Genomic DNA, 19,153 nt, shown 5'->3' with positions numbered 1-19,153 from the left:
GTGGACTGTGCAACTGCATAAAAATAAACCTTTCCTCCTTCAGTAGCTTCTGCCTGGTGTTTTGTCACAGTGATGATAAAAGTAACTGTCTCAGCCTTTATCTGGCTAATTAATAAAGGCATGTTTTGTAAACTTGGGCCCCAAGTGCTCACTCTGGCCAATGGCTCTCAACCAGTGGAACTTCAGAACATATTACCATCAGGATCACTCACAAGCAACCACACACACCACAGACTAACCCAGGAATCTCTTGGCGAAGCTCACTCACTAAATAGATATTAACAAACACTTGATTCTGAGTCAGCACTGTACCTGACATGTTAAAACAGTAAACAAGACATGTTTTGCCTTCACAGGGCTTCTAGTGAACCATCACTTAATGCTATGAGAGCATCAGACAAAAAAAAACAATAAAACATTAACTGGGTAACTGCACAGTATATTAAGGTGATGGGCACTACAGAAAATAAGCAAGTAAGGAAAACTGAAGTGGCAATGATAAGACCAGTCAGACTCTGAACACAGAACCAACACGGCTCCTAACAAGAAGCTGGGGAGAGGAGTCAAAGGCAACTGAGAGGCTGGTGTCTCGTGATGTGCAGAAGACAGGCTGAACAGGGAAATGAGGACACCAGCCTTAGACAGGTGAAAGACTATTGCAAGCTGCTGCTCTCTAATTCTTTTCCCTGCAAGTCACAGATGACTTGGGGTTGCTGTCTCTCTACTGACCCTGTCTTCTTGGTCCTAGGTCAAGGTAGTGACTACCAGGATACTCTTCCTTTCAGTCAGTATTTTGTGGAAATCTAAGTTTGAAACTACAAGAGAAACCCGTTTGTTCTTATCAAACATCCAATCTACTGGTTTCTGTCAGGATGGGCAAAGATTGTCCTACTATATGCAGTGACTTCAAATCCAGTACAATAACTATTTATTTTGATGTTTAAATTGTCCCCAAATGGTGTGAGAACCCTTAAGGACTATTTCCTTAAAATATTCCAATAATTCTTACTTTTCTTACTTACTTACTTACTTTTATTTATTTATTTATTTATTTATTTTTTGGAGCCTGTCCTGGCACTTGCTCTGTAGAGATCAGTTTACCTCTGCCTCCCAAGTGCTGGGATTAAAGGCATGTGCCATCATTGCCCAGCTAATTGTTATACATTGTTATACTCTGTACAAACATAAAATTAGCCTTGGCCTTTCCCTATCCAGCCCTTCTATAATCCTCCTTCAAGGAATTCTGGCTCTACTGAGTGGGAAATTCTACTTAAACATGGCCTGGGCATTATTTGGAATTCCTGCTACTGGGAGACATCCTCAGGAGGCAAAGCAGAGACATACAATGTGCACTCTACATGTACAAAAGCATGGCCACACTCACTTCTTTACTACAGTTCCACATCTTGTAGGTGTTGTACACCATGTGTTCACAATGGCACAACCCCAACTCCAAACCAACAACTCAGTGGTCATTTTTGTTTTCTCCTTTTTCCCTTAATTTTTGGTTCCTATTGACTTTAATTAAGCCTCCCCACCATTACAAGGAACCAATTTTCTACCATACTGATCCCAATTCTATACAGACACATACCTTCCTGTCTGGGTAGCTCCCCATTCTGGACTGAATGGTCCTGACACTCAAAACATCCTCCTTCCCCAAGTCAGCTCAAACACCCTTGGCAGGCTCCTCCCTTTGGCATGGACACCCTCTTTATCTGTGGTGGCACTGACACTCTCACGGAGATCTTGCCACCCTTTGGGTTCCCTGAAACTGGAGTTAGGGATGGTTGTGAGGCCACCATGTGGGTGGCAGGACCCAAACCCATGTCCTCTACAAGAGCAGTCAGTTCTCTTAACCACTAAGTCATCTCTTCAGGCCCAGATTTCACATTAAATAGGCAAAATCAAATAGAAAGAACTTAATTGTTTCCCATTCAATTTGATACTTCAAAAATTAAAGTACATTTCTATAATGTCTCCTCCACATACATAAGGAACCTACAAAGCAATCAGACCCCTCTCTGCTCTCCGCAGGCAAGTGTGTCACTCTGAGCAAAAAGTCTACCTGCTTAGGACACAAATGGCTGATAGTTTGACAGTTTTCCCTTTTTCTCAGAGTCTTGCTGTGTGGCCCAGGCTGTCCTCAGACTCTCAATCCTCCTGCCTCCACCTCTAGAATGCTAAGACTACAAGCCTGTGCCCACTATACCAAACTAGGTTTTTCCTAAACAACCATTCTACCTTTAAACTCTTTTCCTTATTAAAAAAAAACTCCTGAAGATGAAATCTGTGCCATTTCTTTAAATAAGCACTTAGAATATGATCTCATGTAGCCTAGGCTGCCCTTACTTACTATGTAGCTGAGGCTAGCCTTGAACTCCTGATCATCCCACCTCCCCCTTACCATTATTAGAATTACAGGCATGTACCACACTCAGCTGGAATAAACACATTTTAGCAAGAAACGATCAGTTCTATAGTAACCATGTGTATTTGCTTACAGGTGCTTTTAAAGAATATTATTAATAAGGATTAGTACTTTAAGCAATTATTTCCTTTAGACTCTAACTTCAAAACTATAAACAGAACAATTAAATTTTGGAATACTATGGTGGTTTGAAAGAAAGTAGCCCCCAAAGGGAGTGTCACTGTTAGGAGGTGTGGGCTTGCTGGAAAAAGTCTGTCAGTGCGAGGGCGAGCTTTGAGGTCGACCTCCTGCTGCCTCTGAGTCAAGATGTAGGATTCTCAGCTCCAGTACCACATCTGCCTGACGCCGTCACGATCCCCATCCTGATGATAATGTATTGAACCTCTGAAACTGTAAGCGAGCCACCTCACTTAAATGTTTTTATTTATAAGTGTTACTGTGGTCATGGTGTCTCTTCACAGCAATAGCAAACCTAACACACAAATACATACGATATCCTGTTGACTACAGCATCCTCATCTTCTTGTTCATCTGCAAAAAAAAAAAAAATGTTTATATAGTGTTACTATTTTATCTCCAAAGTATTTTATGAATTTATCTTTAAAAAGTACCAAAAATAGAAAGCTTAAAAACTACTAAATGAAAAAGTCTTTCAAAGAGCATTTTGTAAGTCAACAAAGACCCAAATATAAATTTTGTTATAACATGTTAAGTGGGCATAACTAAAAAGTGAGCTGTGACCCTTTTTTGAAAAATGTTGATTAACTGACACAAATGTTGACTAACTGTTTGTAAATTAAAATCTTACAAACACACAGTCTCAAAAAATAAAACTTAGAACCACAGGATGATTGTGAAACACATGTACACAATGTCAAGATAAACAGCCAATAGACATCTCTATTATAAAATGTCATATTCTTAGAACTCACACTTTTCTTAAATTCAAATTTTCATTAGTAAATGAAATGCTAATACTTTCTTAAACTAGTCTAAACTACCTTGGATAGCATCACCTCAACAATTTGAAAGCACTGTCCAAGTTACAGACAGAAAAAAAATATCATTTTCTGTATTTCTTTAAATACCAGGCAGACTTCATTAGGATACCTTGATGGGGGAGTGCATATATCAATCTGTTGATTTCATTGGTTAAGTAATAAAGAAACTGCTTGGCCCTCATAGGTTAAAACATAAGTGGGAGGAGTAAACAGAACAGAATGCTGGGAGGAAGAGGAAGTGAGCTCAGAGGCCATGCTCCCCTCTCTGGGGCAGACGCAATGAACTCTGACCCAGGAGGGACGTAGGCTAGAATCTTCCCGGTAAGCGCACCTTGGGGTGCTACACACAGATGATTAGAAATGGGCTAAATTAATATGTGAGAATTAGCCTAGAAGAGGCTAGATAGAAATGGGCCAAGCAGTGTTTAAAAGAATACAGTTTCCGTGTAATTATTTTGGGGCATAAGCTAGAGCTAGCCATGTGGGCGGCCGGGTGCCAGGGACACAGCCCCGCTGCTCATATTACAACAATACCTTCCGTTCCCCTCTTCCTCTCTCAGGCCCCTCGGTCACCATCTCTTTTGTCCTTGATTATAAACTTACCACCCAAAAAGACTGCCTAAGAACACAAATATTGCAAAACCCTCCCAGTCCTTATAGCTCCTCATCTGTCTCATGCTCTGAAAGGCTCTCCTTGGATCTCTGAACCTCCAGGAGCTCACTTGCCTCAGTGTCAGTTGTGAGTTTTGGCCATTCTTTGTAGTGTCTATCATGAATTACAGACTTCCCAAAATAACCACAGTCAAAGGCTCCACAAAATCACACCCACGATTAATTTTTATCCTGACACTCCTACACCTAACGCATCACCAAGTCTAGAGAAAAGGTTAACTACCTCCTTATACATGCCCATTCTATTCCACCATCAAGGTCTACAGTCTTTCTCGACCCCCAAAACTACTGTGTTAAGATCTTCTAAGTCTAAAGTTTTCCTGTGCATCACCCTTAATTTCCCCTTAAACAATGCATTTATGTTTTTCTCTCAAACCCTCTCCTTTCTCCTATGTGTGTAATCTTTGAAGCCATGTGACCAAGTATCTTTAAAACAACGGAGGCACTATCTTGAATCTGCAGACATTCAAATTTTTGGCAGATTACATGATCCAAAGAACATTTCCAAACAGCCACAGCGCCAGGGGATGAGTTCTAAACTGGTAATATTTTAATCAGAGAATCTTTACTACATGATACTTTAAGCATCACACATCTTCAACCATCAGCCCAGCACCACAGGTAGAAAATATTATGATTTTTTTTAAAAAAAGCTGAGAATTAGCAAAAGGCAATAAGGCACATGCTAGAAAACATATAAAACTCTGACCAAAAATGTGTGAATTGATCAGTCTATTAAAAAATGAGGACTACTGAGAACTCAAGAACAATGGCAATGGGTTTTTGATCCTACTGCACGTACTGGCTTGGTGGGAGCCTAGGCAGTTTGGATGCTCACCTTACTAGACCTGGATGGAGGTGGGTGGTCCTTGGACTCCCCACAGGGCAGGGAACCCTGATTGCTCTTTGGGCTGATGAGGGAGGGAGACTTGATTGGGGAGGGGGCGGGGAAGAGACAGAAATTTTTAATAAATAAATTTTTAAAAAAAAGAAAAAATAAAGACATAAAAAACATAAAAATGATTAACTCAGGACAAAATGAAATAATACAAGGATGCTATATGATTTAAAAAAACAGTACAATTACTGATATTGTAAATTCTACACTGCTTTGGAAAAGGAAAACAGGGTCTGGAGAGATGGCTCAACAGTTAAGAGCACTTGCTGGTCTTGCAGAGGACCCAGGTTTGATTCTCAGCAATTATATGGAGGCTCATAGCTATCTGTAACTCTAGCTCCTGGGGATCCAACACTCTCTTCTGGCCTCTGCAGACATGAGGCATGAATACAGTGCACAAATACACATGCAGGCAAAACCCGTAGCACAAAAAGAGTAAATAGGAAAGCACATCTATCTTAAAAGAGAGACAGAGAGGCAGAAAGAAACAATGAGACAATTCTATAGTGAGAAAATGAAGGGGGCCGGGGTGAATATGATGTTCAATTAGAATCAGCCACAAGGAACCAAACACCCTCATAAACTCTGGATTTCCCAAGTAGTAAATAGCCAACACTATTCTTAGCTGGACATGAGAATTGTGATAAGCAAGGACTCTGGTCTAGTAAGGTGACTCTGAACATAGTCAGGTTCCCTAGGAGTTATTTTTAGTGTTCTCAGTACCGGGCAACTGTTTACTTCAGTCACCAGCATATTCAGCATGGCTAAACTGCAGTGTGTGGGCGGAGCCCACGTACCACTCCACATATCCAGCTCTGATGAAAGCTGTAACAAAAACGTTTCTACTTGCCTGATTTTCTCTTGTATCTTGTAATGATGAAGTAGGAAACGATGTAGAGGACGGCAAAAAGAAGAAAACATATCTGAAATGAAATTTAACAGGTCATTTACATTTTTTGCCTGTCATTTTTATTTTTTAAAAAAAGGTTTAATCTTTGGTATCTAAAGAAAATGAAGGACCAAATTACTGAAAAGTGAAACTTTTGGACATTTCACAAATGTAATGTTTTAATTAAAAATATTAATGTATGTGAACTGGTAAATTCTGAAGATCTGCAGTATTCTAGTTTAATACTATTTTTTTGAGAAAGCCCACTGGGAAGTTTCTCTTTTCATAACTTGATCAAATGTTTTTCAAAGTCATATGGAAATGTAAAAAGCCAAACCATCATCAACAATTCTGAAAACTGAAATCAACGAACACACATCGGCCTCCTGAAGCGCAAGGCATACTAAGAGCTTCAATAATATGCAAAGGCTGTGTTGGCAACACAACCTGACAATTACATGAAGCTTTAACATAAAAGAAGCATTACAGCTCGATGTGGGTAAAAATAACGGATCAATAAATACACCACGTATCAAAATTAAAATTCTTTATTCGGCTGTGGTTTAATTCTTAAAGATAAACTCCATTCACTTTGTCTAATAAAAACTGTATGGTAGTAATATGACCTGAGGTTCTGCTACCTGTGCACAGCAGTGCCCTCCCACACTGTGCTCATGGAGGGAGGGGCTTGTAGGCTTGCCATCTACACTGATTAGAACTCACAATGTGCTCTCAGGGTTTTTAACATAGAGCGCACTGTTCTTCACCACATCACGACGTCACACAGCAGACCTAATAAGCTCACTCTTATGAGCTTTGGCATCCACTGGCCACACCTCAGCATGGCAGTTCCCTTTCTGGTCCCTGAACTATTATTCTACTCTCTATGTCTATGAGCTCAAATTGTTTAGATCCCATGTACAAATGAAATTATTTGGTACCTGTTTTTCTACATACACAGACTTCACTTGGCAGAATATCCCCCAGATGATCCCTTGCTGTCACAAATGGCACAGTTTCCTTCAGGCTAAATGGTACATGTAAGGATTACCACATTTCCTTTACCCATTCACCTACTGACGCACATCATCGGTCATCTCTGTAACCTGACATGGTGAAGAACCCTGAGCAGTGTCTCTCATAAATCAATTCATTTCTTTTGAATGTGAATCCATAATGGAAGACCTGGAAATCTTGCTTTGCATTCTGGAGAGCACACCATGTTGTTCTGGTGCCAGTGATACCCAAGGCTTCCTTTTTTTTTCCATTTCCAAATCCTCAACAGCACTTCCCTCTTGCTCTTTGGAAACAGCTGTTCCAACAGGTATGAGGTGAGTCTTTCTTTCCATTCTCTATGTCAAAGGATGCTAAGTACATTTTCTTACACCCGTTGTCCATTTGTATGTCTTCTTTTAAGAAATGTCTTTTGCCCATTTCTATTAGGACCATTATGCTTACATTGCATTCCTTTTATCAGAGCTGGGGTGACAAAAGGGTAAACAGGGAAGGTCAAGAAACAGGATATCCATCAAGACCAAATGCTAAAAATAAAGCCTCAGTCAAGCTTATGGAGCATGTGGGAAAATATGAAGACTTCCAGAGTGTTGAAATCGAGGGGGTACCCTGAGCATGGACCTCTCAGGATAAGTTGATGGGATATGATAACAAAGACTTTGGACCTGGGTGGTTGTCACCTCTGTAATGACGCCACTTAGACAACAGCAATGAAAATGGAGAGGAGCACTACCAACTGAGTGTCAGTATTCTCAGTGTTAGCGAGAATCCAGGCATCCGTATTGGTCTGCCCTTAGAGTACTGACAGGATACTACATCCTCAGCTGCAGCTACCACGAATACCACCTGTGCACACTTGCTATGTTCCCTTATAAAATGCAGGCCTTGCCCACCTCCGCCTCTTTCTCTTCCACCACTCTTGCCCTCAGGGACCAGTGTCTGCTTCCCTCTCTGTCCACCTCTCTGCCCCCTTCTCTACCCTCTTCCAATAAACCTCCCATGTGAGCCCTGCTGCACAGCATGACTCCTTCCCACAATTTTTAAATAAATTATAACATTAGTGCTGTGACCCTGGCAGGCTCTCCTGGCACTTCCTCTTGCCCAGCAGCAGTCTGAGGCTTGCCAGGACCCTGGAACCCAGTCCACACATGACAGCCTCACTTCTCCACCTAAGGGATGACAGGGTCCCTCCACTGAACACTGGCATGAATGGTAAGCCCCCTTCTCTGGCCATTCCCCACAAGTGAGTATTCATCTCTTGACCATGGTTTCTCGCCTCTTCAATAAGCCCTGATATCAGGCAATCACAATCTCTTGGAACTCAGCACACATGGCCCCTGTACCTCCTCAAATCCAATCCTCTCTGGATTCCTGGGAAGGTAGGAATTGTAGACCCTTGGATCTTACTTCTCCCTCACTCATGGGAACTATGTCTTCCACTATATCTCCGTGGAATGCCTTTAGAAAACCTCAAACTTTTGTCATATCTGGCCCAAATACCCCTTAAATATTAATCCAAATGGCTGCTTCCCAGCACCCTATATCCCAGTATTTTACAGGACCTTTACAACATTCTGCCAGTGATCTGATAGCTGGGAGGGAGTTCCCCATTTTCAAACCCTCTCTCTGTTCTCTCTTCCTGTTCCCCTACTCAGTTGCTGCTAATTATAAATCCTATTAAGCTACATTTGCCCCTTTTCATTAAGTGAACTCTCTCAAATAGAGAAAAAACTGGGGTTTTATATGTATAACTCTGCTTCTTTCATTTACGAATTCCAATATTATTTACCACAGCAACAGCCTGCCTCTGCTGCCAAAGTAGTAACATGTCACTAGGTACCTTTCAGCCATCAGCTATGTGACATGTGCACCCTTTAAAAGTGCCCGCGAGGCAGAGTTCATTCTCTTTGCCTCATCTCTTGCCTTTTACTCCTTTCTTTGTCTCTAATTTCCTCCCTTGCCCCCTTTTTTCTCTCATGCTTCTCTTCGTCTTGTCTGTCTGCCTCTCTCAAGTCCCCACTCCGAGGGAGCCTTTTAAGCTTTCACTCTCCCCCTCCCAATAAACCTCTTGCACTAACTCGGTTGCATATGGTGAGTTTGCTTAGTGGCATACCGGGCAGGGCCCACCAGAGGGTAGCCACTTCACGCTAGGAGCCTACCGGCCTGCTCCACCTGCAGCAGATCCACTCTCTTCCACTTGTAACAAATCTGCTTTTTTGTTCACCCACAGCTTTGCCTTTCTATTCAATACCAACAACTGGATCTTTGGAGGGGCTCCCTGTCTCTGACCATTCCCCTGGATATGAAGCTTCATTTCTTTTTTTTTTTTTTTGACAGAGACACAGGTCATCCTTGATGCCAGAATGCCCCAAGAATGCTCCCTTTATTGTGTCCAGGGGCAGCTTATGTAGGGATAGCCACGCCCCAGCCAAACACACCAGAAACCATTCCCTGCCATCAGGACCTTCTGAGGGTCTTGTGCTCAGAGCAGGTGTAGGCACTCAGATCAGGGGAAAACAAGTTGTTTACAAGAAATTCAGGATCTGGGGGTTCACAACTTCCAACACACTTGTTGCCTTCTAGTGCTGTATTGAACACAGGGGTTTCAGTGTGAAGCTTCATTTCTTGATCACAGTGCACTCCTTGCCTTCTGCCTTTTCTCGAAGTCCTGGTACCAGGCAACTGTGTCTCTCTTGGGTTCAGAGCCCTTGGCCCCGTGCTTGTATAATGACATATTGAACAGCTTGTGTCTACTCAATCTGAATCTCCCTGAATCCCTGGATCTGCCTCATCCTTGGGAACTGTATCATATACCTCCTCGCTTTTAAGATCCACTGACTACTCCTTTCCAATCAAATCTGGCCTCAGTATTCTTTGGACCAGGCAGTCATGAAACAGAGAAAAAAAATCTCCACTTTCTTCCTTTTTCTTTGCTCCAAAACCTGCTTGTGTCTGTCTGTTCTCCCTTTCTATATGCCTTGTCTGTGGCAACGTGCAGGTGAGATGGGGTTTCCTAACACTCAGTACACACCAATTGGTTCTTCCTTTCTTTTTATTTACCCAACTCTTGTTTAGTATTGTGTATGTGTGTGTATTTGTGTGTGAATGCATGTGACTTTATTTAACCCTTTATGTGTAAATGTAAGCTGGGTTTAATTTTTGCATGTATGTGTATGTAACTTGGATTCAATTCTGTGTATATGTGCATGTAACTATTGGTTAGAAAAACATGTTTTAAACAGTAACCACGTGGCTCTCCTCCATCTTAGCTGGTGACATATAATGATGTAAGCAGCTACATGGCTGGCAGCCATCTTTTACTAAGGTTAAACAGTATACTTATTAGTCCTAATGAACCCTCTGTTCATTTTATCTCCTTTTAGACTAAGAAATGCAACAAGTCTCAAATATTTTGAGTTGGTATAAACTGTATGATGATAGAAATGTAAAGTTATATGTGATTCAACTCTGGTTTAGAATATGCCCTATATCATGATAAAAAAAATTTAAGGCTATAAAGGTCTATTCAGATTAACAAAAGCTGACTTAGAGATTTACACCTAAGTACTTACATCTTTGCCAAGTGGTCAATACCAAGCTTCTAGAGAATTTAAATAAGTGATGTCATATGTTTGATAAATAAGTTATTTAATGAACAAGATATATATTCTATAATGGAATTTCTGGCCCCCCAAGAGGGTCCTTTTCCCAGAGGAACATAAATATTCAGGCATTTGTACTGGTCTGCCCTTATGGTCCTGACAGGACACTGGAAAGGCTGAGTTGCCAAGTCCGAGTAGGGGAAGATTACAAAAGGAATGATCCCAAGGAGGACCAGGTTCTGCTGAGTTTGAGATATACACTATGAAGGTGGAAAGCTGAGTGAGTAGGTCTGTATATATACATACATACACTGTTCAGAGGAAATGCTAAGTTACAAGCTTAAAAAATAAAAAATAATCAGCAGATGACACAAAATGTCCTAAGGCTAAGATGCAAAAGCAGGCAGAGAAGTCTAAAAGCAAAGTGTAACTCTCAAGGGTGGGGCACCAAGGGCCTCAGCTGCAGCCACTAAGGGCACCCACTGTGCATATTCTCTATGTTCCCTCATAAAAGGTGGGCCTTGCCCACCCCCCCATCTCTTCCACCACTCTTGTACTTAGGGACCGGTCTCTGCCCCGTCCCCCACTTTCTGACACCCTCTCTGCCCCTTCTTTCTCCTTTTCAAATAAACCCCCCATGTGAGCCCTGTTGTATGGTATGACTTCTTCCTGCCGTTTTTTAAATTACAGCACTCAATACATGTGGGAGAGTGATGAAAGACAATCCTAACGCCTGTTTTGGAAGCTTGAAGGCTGTTAGGAACACAGGCTAACAAGAGGACACTAGTAGAGTTAACCCTCATCTTGAAATCCTCTGAAGCACAGAAAATGGGTCAAAAGGAAAATCAAACAATGAAGAAACATAAAGAAATAATGGTCTACAATGCAGCAGAAGTCAGTCTTGGCTTCCAACAGCAAGGAAAGAGGAGTAACTCGGCAGTAACACAATAAACCATAAGGTTAAAGTTGCATTCGGGTAGTTGACAGAGGCTTTCTGAGCTGATTTGTGAGGCTTACTACACCCAGGAACCTATTCTAACACTGGGGACACTAGTGAGCAAAGGTGCACCCTTGTGACACACAATCCAGAGACAGAAATAACGATACTATCTATTATCAATTAGATAACAGATAACTAAATTACAGTCTGTTTGAGGATGGCTAGTCTGGGCCTAGGAAAACAGTAATAGTGGTAGCTCATCTCACCAGGATGTCACCTGAGGAAGAATGATGGGACAAAAAGAGTAAGACTAGCAGTGTGTGATACAAAGACAATAATAATGTTGGGGGCCTGAGGCAAGATGGCTCCAGTGTGTTCAAATGAAAGTGAAGAATAAGAGATAAACCTAGGGATTAACAGGTGTCCGGGGCACAGAGGACTTTGTTCCAAGTGCTGGTACTTACACATGGTAACTGACAGGTGGGCTCTGACCCTGGGGAGACAGAAATCCATGTAAGACTGTGAACAGAGAAGTGACAGGATCAGATTCAGTAGAGAAACTCACCCCTGTTGCCAGGACAGAAGCAGAGACCAGAAAAGACAATGGAGAAGAAACATCACTCAGAGCTGTGGAGTGAGGCATTAAGAAATGACTGAGTTGTGTTTTGAGAGCAGGCCTGCTAGGACTCGTAAAAATAAACACAAAGTTCTAGTCCTGAGACACTGGAAAGGCTGAGTTGCCAAGTCCGAGTAGGGGAAGATTACAAAAGGAATGATCCCAAGGAGGACCAGGTTCTGCTGAGTTTGAGGTATACACTATGAAGGTGGAAAGCTGAGTGAGTAGGTCTGTATATATACATACACTGTTCAGAGGAAATGCTAGGTTACAAGCTTAAAAAATAAAAAATAATCAGCAGATGACACAAAATGTCCTAAGGCTAAGATGCAAAAGCAGGCAGAGAAGTCTAAAAGCAAAGTGTAACTCTCAGATGTTCGGCATCAGTGAAGAGGCTGCCAGACAAGCAGTTAGCAAGGCTGGGGCACCAAGGGCCTGCACATCTCCTGACCCACAGGAAGGAAAAAGGAATTTGCAACAGTGTCAAATACTGCTGACAGGCCAAGCAAGATGAGAAAGGGGACTGACAACTGGATTTGGTGCCACGGAAGTCACTGCAACCTTGACAAGAACTGTTTTTCTGGAGTAGTGGAGACAAAAGCCCAGCTAACGTGGATTCCAGGAAGAGCTGGAAAGAGAAGTGCAAGCAGAAAGAAATGCACTGGAGTTCTTCCCTAGTGCTGCAGCAGAACAAAGGAACTGTGAAGAGGAATTCAAAGACAGAAGGCTTTTTTCAAAGATGAGAAAAGCTACAGAAGATAGAATGAATAATTCAGCAGTCAAAAAACAGAAGAAGGAAATGGAATAATGCTGAAATAACTGCGAAGCTGAGGGACTGACAGTAATCTTTCTGGATAAGGAGGCAGGAAATGATGGGAGAGGGGATAAAAGAGAAGAGGAGGAGACCATAGTAATGATGGCGGTGCAGCTGACAACTGGGTTAGGTACCATGGACAGAAAGCCCTGGAAAGGAGATGAACATGTGAATATCAAATGCTTGTCTTGAAAATGAATGAGGTCAGAGTTGAAGACACCTATGAATAGAGTTTGTTTCAATGTAACTCTGGCATATCCTGCACATAGACCCATAGTATTCTGAATGTGACAGGAATGAATATGATCTGAACTCATTCTTTAGAGGCATGGGGTGTCAGCAAGTGAGAGGCAAACCTACACTAACATGGTTCCTAAAGTAAATTGAAGAAATTGATTTAAAGACTCTTCAATGGAGAACTTTGAAGTTTTCATGAATATGTCTGTCTTTAATGCATAGAGAAATAAAAGAATTATGGCCTGATAGCACAACTGAATTAAGCATTGGCTCTTTGAAAAAGGACCACCTTCAAAAATCTTGAATTTCAGTGACCTTGATGGACAGGGAGGAAATCACATGTGAAATCCCTTAAATAAAAATGTATTAACTTTACAAAAAAAGATAAATAAAACACTACTTTAGCTGGGTGACATTAATTCATCATGAAAGAAAAAGTAAACCTAAACCAAATAAACAAGAAAAAATATTAATTTTAAATTTAAAAGATCCTAAGATTGGGGCTAGAGATATGGCTCAGCAGTTAAGAGAACCAGTTGCTTTTCCAAAGGACCCAGGTTTAATTTCCAGCACCCACTTGGCAGTTCACAACTGTCTGTAACTCCAGTACCAAGAGATCTGGCATCCTCACACATATATTCAGGCAAAACCCCAATTATATAAAAATAAATAAAACTTTAAAAAACTAAAGAACCTAAAATTAAAGTACTTCCTCAACAGCTAAAGAATACCAATCTACAAAGTATCAATAACTAACATACTTAGTAATGAGAAATGTAACGCTTGTCTAAGATCTACAGAAAGACAAGAGCACCTTTTCTCATATCAACAACACAGTACTAAGAATCCTAGTTAGTGCAAGAAGAAAAAGGACTTTAATAAGTACAATCGCCTTTGTACACAGGTATCTCTATTAGTTATACAGAAAAATCTGAATGAATACACACAAAAACCTAGATCTTAATAAACATTTCTAGCTAGAGTGGAGGATGCAAGGTTAATATACTGAAGTCAATCACTTTCCTATATGTCAGAATAGAAAAGTGAAATTTTTGTTTTGGTTTGATCTCAATTTTAGTTTTGGGGTTTTGTTGTTGTTTGTTTTTGTTTTGAGATAGGGTCTCACTATATAGCCCTGACTGGACTAGAACTCAGCAGATAGCCTTCAAACAACACAGATCTGCCTGCCTCTACCTGTGGAAATGCTAGGATTAAATATGTGTGCCAGCATCCCCCACAAAAAAAAAAAGGCAGTGGTGGCGCACGCCTTTAATACCACCACTAGGATGGCAGAGGCAGACTCACTCTCTGTGAGTTCGAGGCCAGCCTGGTCTACAGAGTTAGTTCTACAACAGTTGAACAGTCTAGGATAGACAAAGAAACTCTGTCTTGAAAAATAAATAAATAAAAAGGTGTGTGCTACCAGCAGCCCATGGACAAGTGAAATTTAAAGTCAAAACCATCACACACCATTTACACTAGCATGCTAATATATGTGTGTGTGTGTGTGTGTGTGTATGAATTTTAACCAAATATCTAACAAAATATATTCAAAATAGTCGTAAGAAAAATTACAAAACTCTGATGAAAGACATCTAAAAATAACAACTTTAATTAATGAGAGATAGGATAGCCCATGTTCATGAACAAGAAGTTGTTAATTCTTCATATTTGATCTACAAGCTGAATGCAATTCCAATCAAAATCCAAGCAAGTTACTTTGTACACAGAAACAAATTGATTCTAAAGTTTATGTGAAGAGACAAAACCCAAAATAATCAGCACAATTTGAATAAAAAATTACTTTTGTAAAGTAAGAATAAAACTTAAATAATCAAAATTGTATAGTATTAATTACATATTGACCAATGGAACAAAATAGGAACACTAGAAATATAACCATATAATACAGTTAACTGATCATTCACAACGCACAAAGATAATACAATAAGGGAAATAATATATGTTGTTGAACCAACTAGACATCCACCCACATGCAAAAAACAAGGAGTAATACTTACAAACTTCACAAAACAAGCATCCAGCCTATTACCACACACACATTGCAACGTATCCACCTATGCTCACTGGGATTCCAAAGACAGCCCTAAGAACTCGAGGGGCATGCTTGTGCTGCGGTACCAGCCGTGTCTCAGGTTTATGACTCTGCCAGATCGAATCCACGCTGACAGAACTTTCAGGAGCTAACAGATACCCACCACCGGATACACCACACCCAGAAGAATAAGCAAACCTGCCACTTCTCTGGGCTAGCAATGTAGTTCAGTGGTAGAGGACCCATGTTTGGTGCCCAGTAGCAAATGGGACAACTCACAATGCCTTGTAACTCCAGTTCCAGAGGATCTGGTGCCCTCTTCTGGCCTCCATGGGCAGCAGATGCATACATGATATACAGACATAAATGAGGACAAAACAATTATATATATATGTATATGTATGTATATATATACATATATATAATATGAATTTAAAAAAATAAGGTGAAAATTAACCTATGGCCTTAGAAGCCAGAGCAGCAGCTACTCTTGGAGGAAACAAAAGTTACAGCTGTGGGGGAAAGCTGGGCCTCTGGCACGGTAATAAAACTGTTTCTGCATCTGAAACCATGATTAGTCGGGTATGTTTAGAAAAAACAAAAAAATGTATCCAAAAAATGAAAAAAAAAATATAGCCAAGTGGTTGTGGCGCATGCCTTTAATCCCAGCACTCGGGAGACAGAGGCAGGCAGGTCTCTGTGAGTTTGAGGCCAGTCTGGTCTTCAGAGTGAGTTCCAGGACAAGCTCCAAAGTTACTGGGAAACCTGTCTCTAACCCCCTCCCCAACAAAAGAAGAAAAGAATAAAGAAATGTATCAAGAGCATACTTAAAATTATATATTTCTTCCTAGTGGCATAAATGTTGTGGGAGTAACCAACCACTTTCTGATTGGATTTAAGGCCCACTCCAAGAAAGGAAACCCATACCTGGCACCGCTCCTGGAGACAAGAACCTGTGCTAGGTGGGTCATAGGCCCTAGAGAGAGCCTACTACTATAACACTGCTAAATAGACATCTTATTAAACTGCTTCCTGATGACTTATTGTTATATCCACAGATTGGTGAGTCTTTCGACCCGCATCAGAGAGGCTTTCTGTGTATATAAGGTTAACAGAGGGCAAGGTGCAGAGAATGAGACCAAGAAATGAACGCGCAGACCTACATAGGACTTCCATATCACTCTCCCTCTTCTTCAGGCTTAAAACAACTGTGGAAGAGGGGACAAACAGAGTACAAGAGCCAGGGACAGTAGATGGCCATTAGAAAGCAGTATTTTCCAGTTACAACAGGATAGTTGTACAGTTAACTGAGGTCAGTTGTGAAACACACACACAAAATCTGGGCAAGCTCAATGCAGACAAAAATCTCAGTATGGAGACGGGAGATGGGCATGAAGACTGGTCCCTAACTGCTAAGGGGGGAGGGGGAGTCAGTTTTCTTTAAGGGTGTGGTACCTGATAAGTCAACCACGCTCCGATGAACATCCACACACCTAAGACTATAAGGGCAGCACAAATGGGTTTTTAAAAATGACACAAAGTTGAGAAGACGGGCCTAGGCCTGGGAGAAGTTGGCGAGGGGTGAATATGATCAAAATACACTCTATAAACTACTCAAAGAATTAATAAAAATAAAACCAAATGTAGCATACCTAATTCTATCAGCGCAGATTTATACATCTCCTTTTACTGCCATATAATCAATTTTCAAAGTCAGTTACTGCACAAGCTGGACTACTGTGAACCAGAATTTACTCACCTCAAACCAAAGGTGTGACTGAACAGGGAAAGTGAGCTAAACGTGGGGCGGATGCAAACTTGTAACTTGGGCATACGTTCCAGACTTATGGAGACACGAACAAACCCGCTTATACACTGTCGGGTACCCTGAAAGGTGCTCATCAAAGGAGAACTTAGGGAGTCAAATTGGCATCCTGACCTGCTAGAAGCAGAGGATGAAGAGGGCCCATCCTTTCCAGAGCAACTGCTTCCGTGCCCTGTGGGCTTCTGCTCTCACCCTTCCCAGGAGAGACCTGTCTTCCCTCCTCTGCAAGTTTTTAGCTGTCCTGGCTAACGGAGCAGAGGGAGGGATGTGAGTGGGAGGCCAGAGTCACAGCCGGACTGGAAGCTTGGAAAGCCGGGCAGTCTGCACCACCTACACCTTAGCCACAGCCAGCTCAGTCCAGGTACCATACCTGACTAGAGGAAAAGCGACAGCCAGCCATCACCCTCCACCCTCCATCAGCAGATGCGGGATAACCTCCGGTGAAGAAGATGGTGAAGCAGGTGGTGAAAGGAGCAGATGAGGTGCGTGAAGACACGGGAAGGGTACAAGTGTAGGTGATCGGGACAAGTGACAGGAGGGGAGGACACAGGTGATGGAAGGGCTGCAAGTGACAGAAGGGCACTGCAAGTGACAAGAGGTGGGCACAGGTGAATGAAGGACAGAGATGAAGGAGAGAGGGTGCAGGGAAGGAGAGGCGACACAAGTGGCTGGAGGGGCTGCAGTGGAGGCGGACTCAGGTGACAGGAGGGGGGATAAAGATGACAGGAGGGGCTGGAAGTGCAGGTGTAGGGATGAAACATAGGTGAAGAGAGGACAGAGCGAGGGAGACCTACGAAAGGAGAAGGCAGCGGGTGACAGGAGAGGGACGGAGGTGAGGCGGTGGGGAACAGGTGACCGAGTCGCAGGTGACAGAGGACGTAAGTGACGCGGGGCGTCAGAGTCGGTCTGCAGCAGACCCGGTGGGGCGCTGGAAAGCCATTGTGGCCGGGAGGTCCGGGAAGAAGCTAGGGGACCGTGCTGATCTGGACCAGGGGAACCGCCCGGCCACGCACCGTGGACTCTCGCACTTGACTGTGGAAGTGCTGCTCCCGCGCCGACACCTCGTCCTGCCCTTCCATCCTCCTTCATGCCCGCCGCAGGGCCGCCCGCGTCCGCGCGCTCCGCCGCACCATTGCCCGCGGGTGCCGGGGCTGCACAGCCGCTCGTTGCCGGACAGGAACGCCACCTAGACCGCAGCGGGCACGGAAAACGGCGCCTCAGCCGCCGCCTCAGCTCCTGGAGAAGTGGCTCGGGCTACGGGAGGCGGGGAACGGCCACCGCCTGGGCGGGGCTTGAGGCCGGGGCGGGACTTGTGCGTCACTCGGAGGGCGCCGTACGTCAGAGCCGCGCGCCTCTCGCCTGGGGCTCTGGGCCGAGGGTCGCAAGGTGCGAGGGGGCGTGGCTGGAATGGGGGCGGAGTTTGTAGGACCCAGGACGTGCTGAGGCAGGCCCGAAATCTTGTAGCTGGGCCTGCAGTGTTGGGGTCCAGTCTTGCTGTCCATTGTCCAGGGCTGGAAATAAGGGCGGTGCCGAGGATCCAGGCAGGGAGGGATCTAGAGGCAGAACCTTTGGTGGGGGCAGGATTCGGAGGCGTGGTTAGATCCAGGTACAGGTGCATCTCTTCCCCGTTTTCGCTTGCTGAAGCTTTTGGATGACCCTCAGGCTGATCAACCCTGCTCTCCGCTTCTAAGCTCAGCACTAGGCTCGCCTAGCCTGAAATTCTGGGCCAAGACGGACTGGGGTCTACTACAGAAATTCTCTCCCAAACAGATGCAAAACTGGAAAGCGGTTGCAGAGTAGCACCCTAGGCGCAAGCTAGAAGCCCAGCTCCTCTGCGGAGATAAAAGAGCCACTGCCTTTCTGGAGGGCAGAGATAGCGCGGTCCCCAGCCCTGCAGATGATCAGGGAAGCTCAAGTTCATGACCCTCTGTAGGCTTCAACGCGCTTATCTGGAGAACTGCTAAATATCCCAACACTGTAATTTCTCTCCATTCTGCAGTTCTTTTGTCTTTAATTTAAAGGAGTGTTTGGTTTGGGTTTGTTTGTTTGTTTGTTTTTGAGACAGGTTTCTCTAAGTAGACCTGGCTGTCCTGGAACTCACTCCATAGAACAGGCTAGCCCCGAACTCAGAGATCCACCTGCCTCTGCATCCTGGGAT

General features: G+C 43.1%; 1 protein-coding gene across 2 annotated transcripts in view; it reads right to left on the bottom strand.

Annotated features, from left to right (window-relative positions):
- Lmbr1 (limb development membrane protein 1) overlaps nucleotides 1–18,279 on the bottom strand; it is a 119,494-nt gene extending 101,215 nt beyond the window's left edge. The window contains exons 1-3 of one of the 2 annotated variants that reach the window (XM_075954950.1): nucleotides 18,009–18,279; nucleotides 5,853–5,925; nucleotides 2,923–2,962 (exon numbers count right to left, since the gene is read on the bottom strand). In XM_075954950.1, the coding sequence (XP_075811065.1) occupies nucleotides 2,923–2,962; nucleotides 5,853–5,925; nucleotides 18,009–18,074 (179 nt within the window). In that variant the 5' untranslated portion in view covers nucleotides 18,075–18,279. Of the gene's footprint in view, nucleotides 1–2,922; nucleotides 2,963–5,852; nucleotides 5,926–18,008 lie in introns of those variants that run through there. The other variant, XM_075954951.1, reaches the window with a different exon arrangement.
- Between the last annotated feature and the right edge of the window lie 874 nt (nucleotides 18,280–19,153).

Source organism: Microtus pennsylvanicus, chromosome 21 (assembly GCF_037038515.1).
Source record: "Microtus pennsylvanicus isolate mMicPen1 chromosome 21, mMicPen1.hap1, whole genome shotgun sequence".
Lineage (NCBI taxonomy): Eukaryota > Metazoa > Chordata > Mammalia > Rodentia > Cricetidae > Microtus > Microtus pennsylvanicus.
This window is presented reverse-complemented; position numbering and strand designations above follow the sequence as displayed.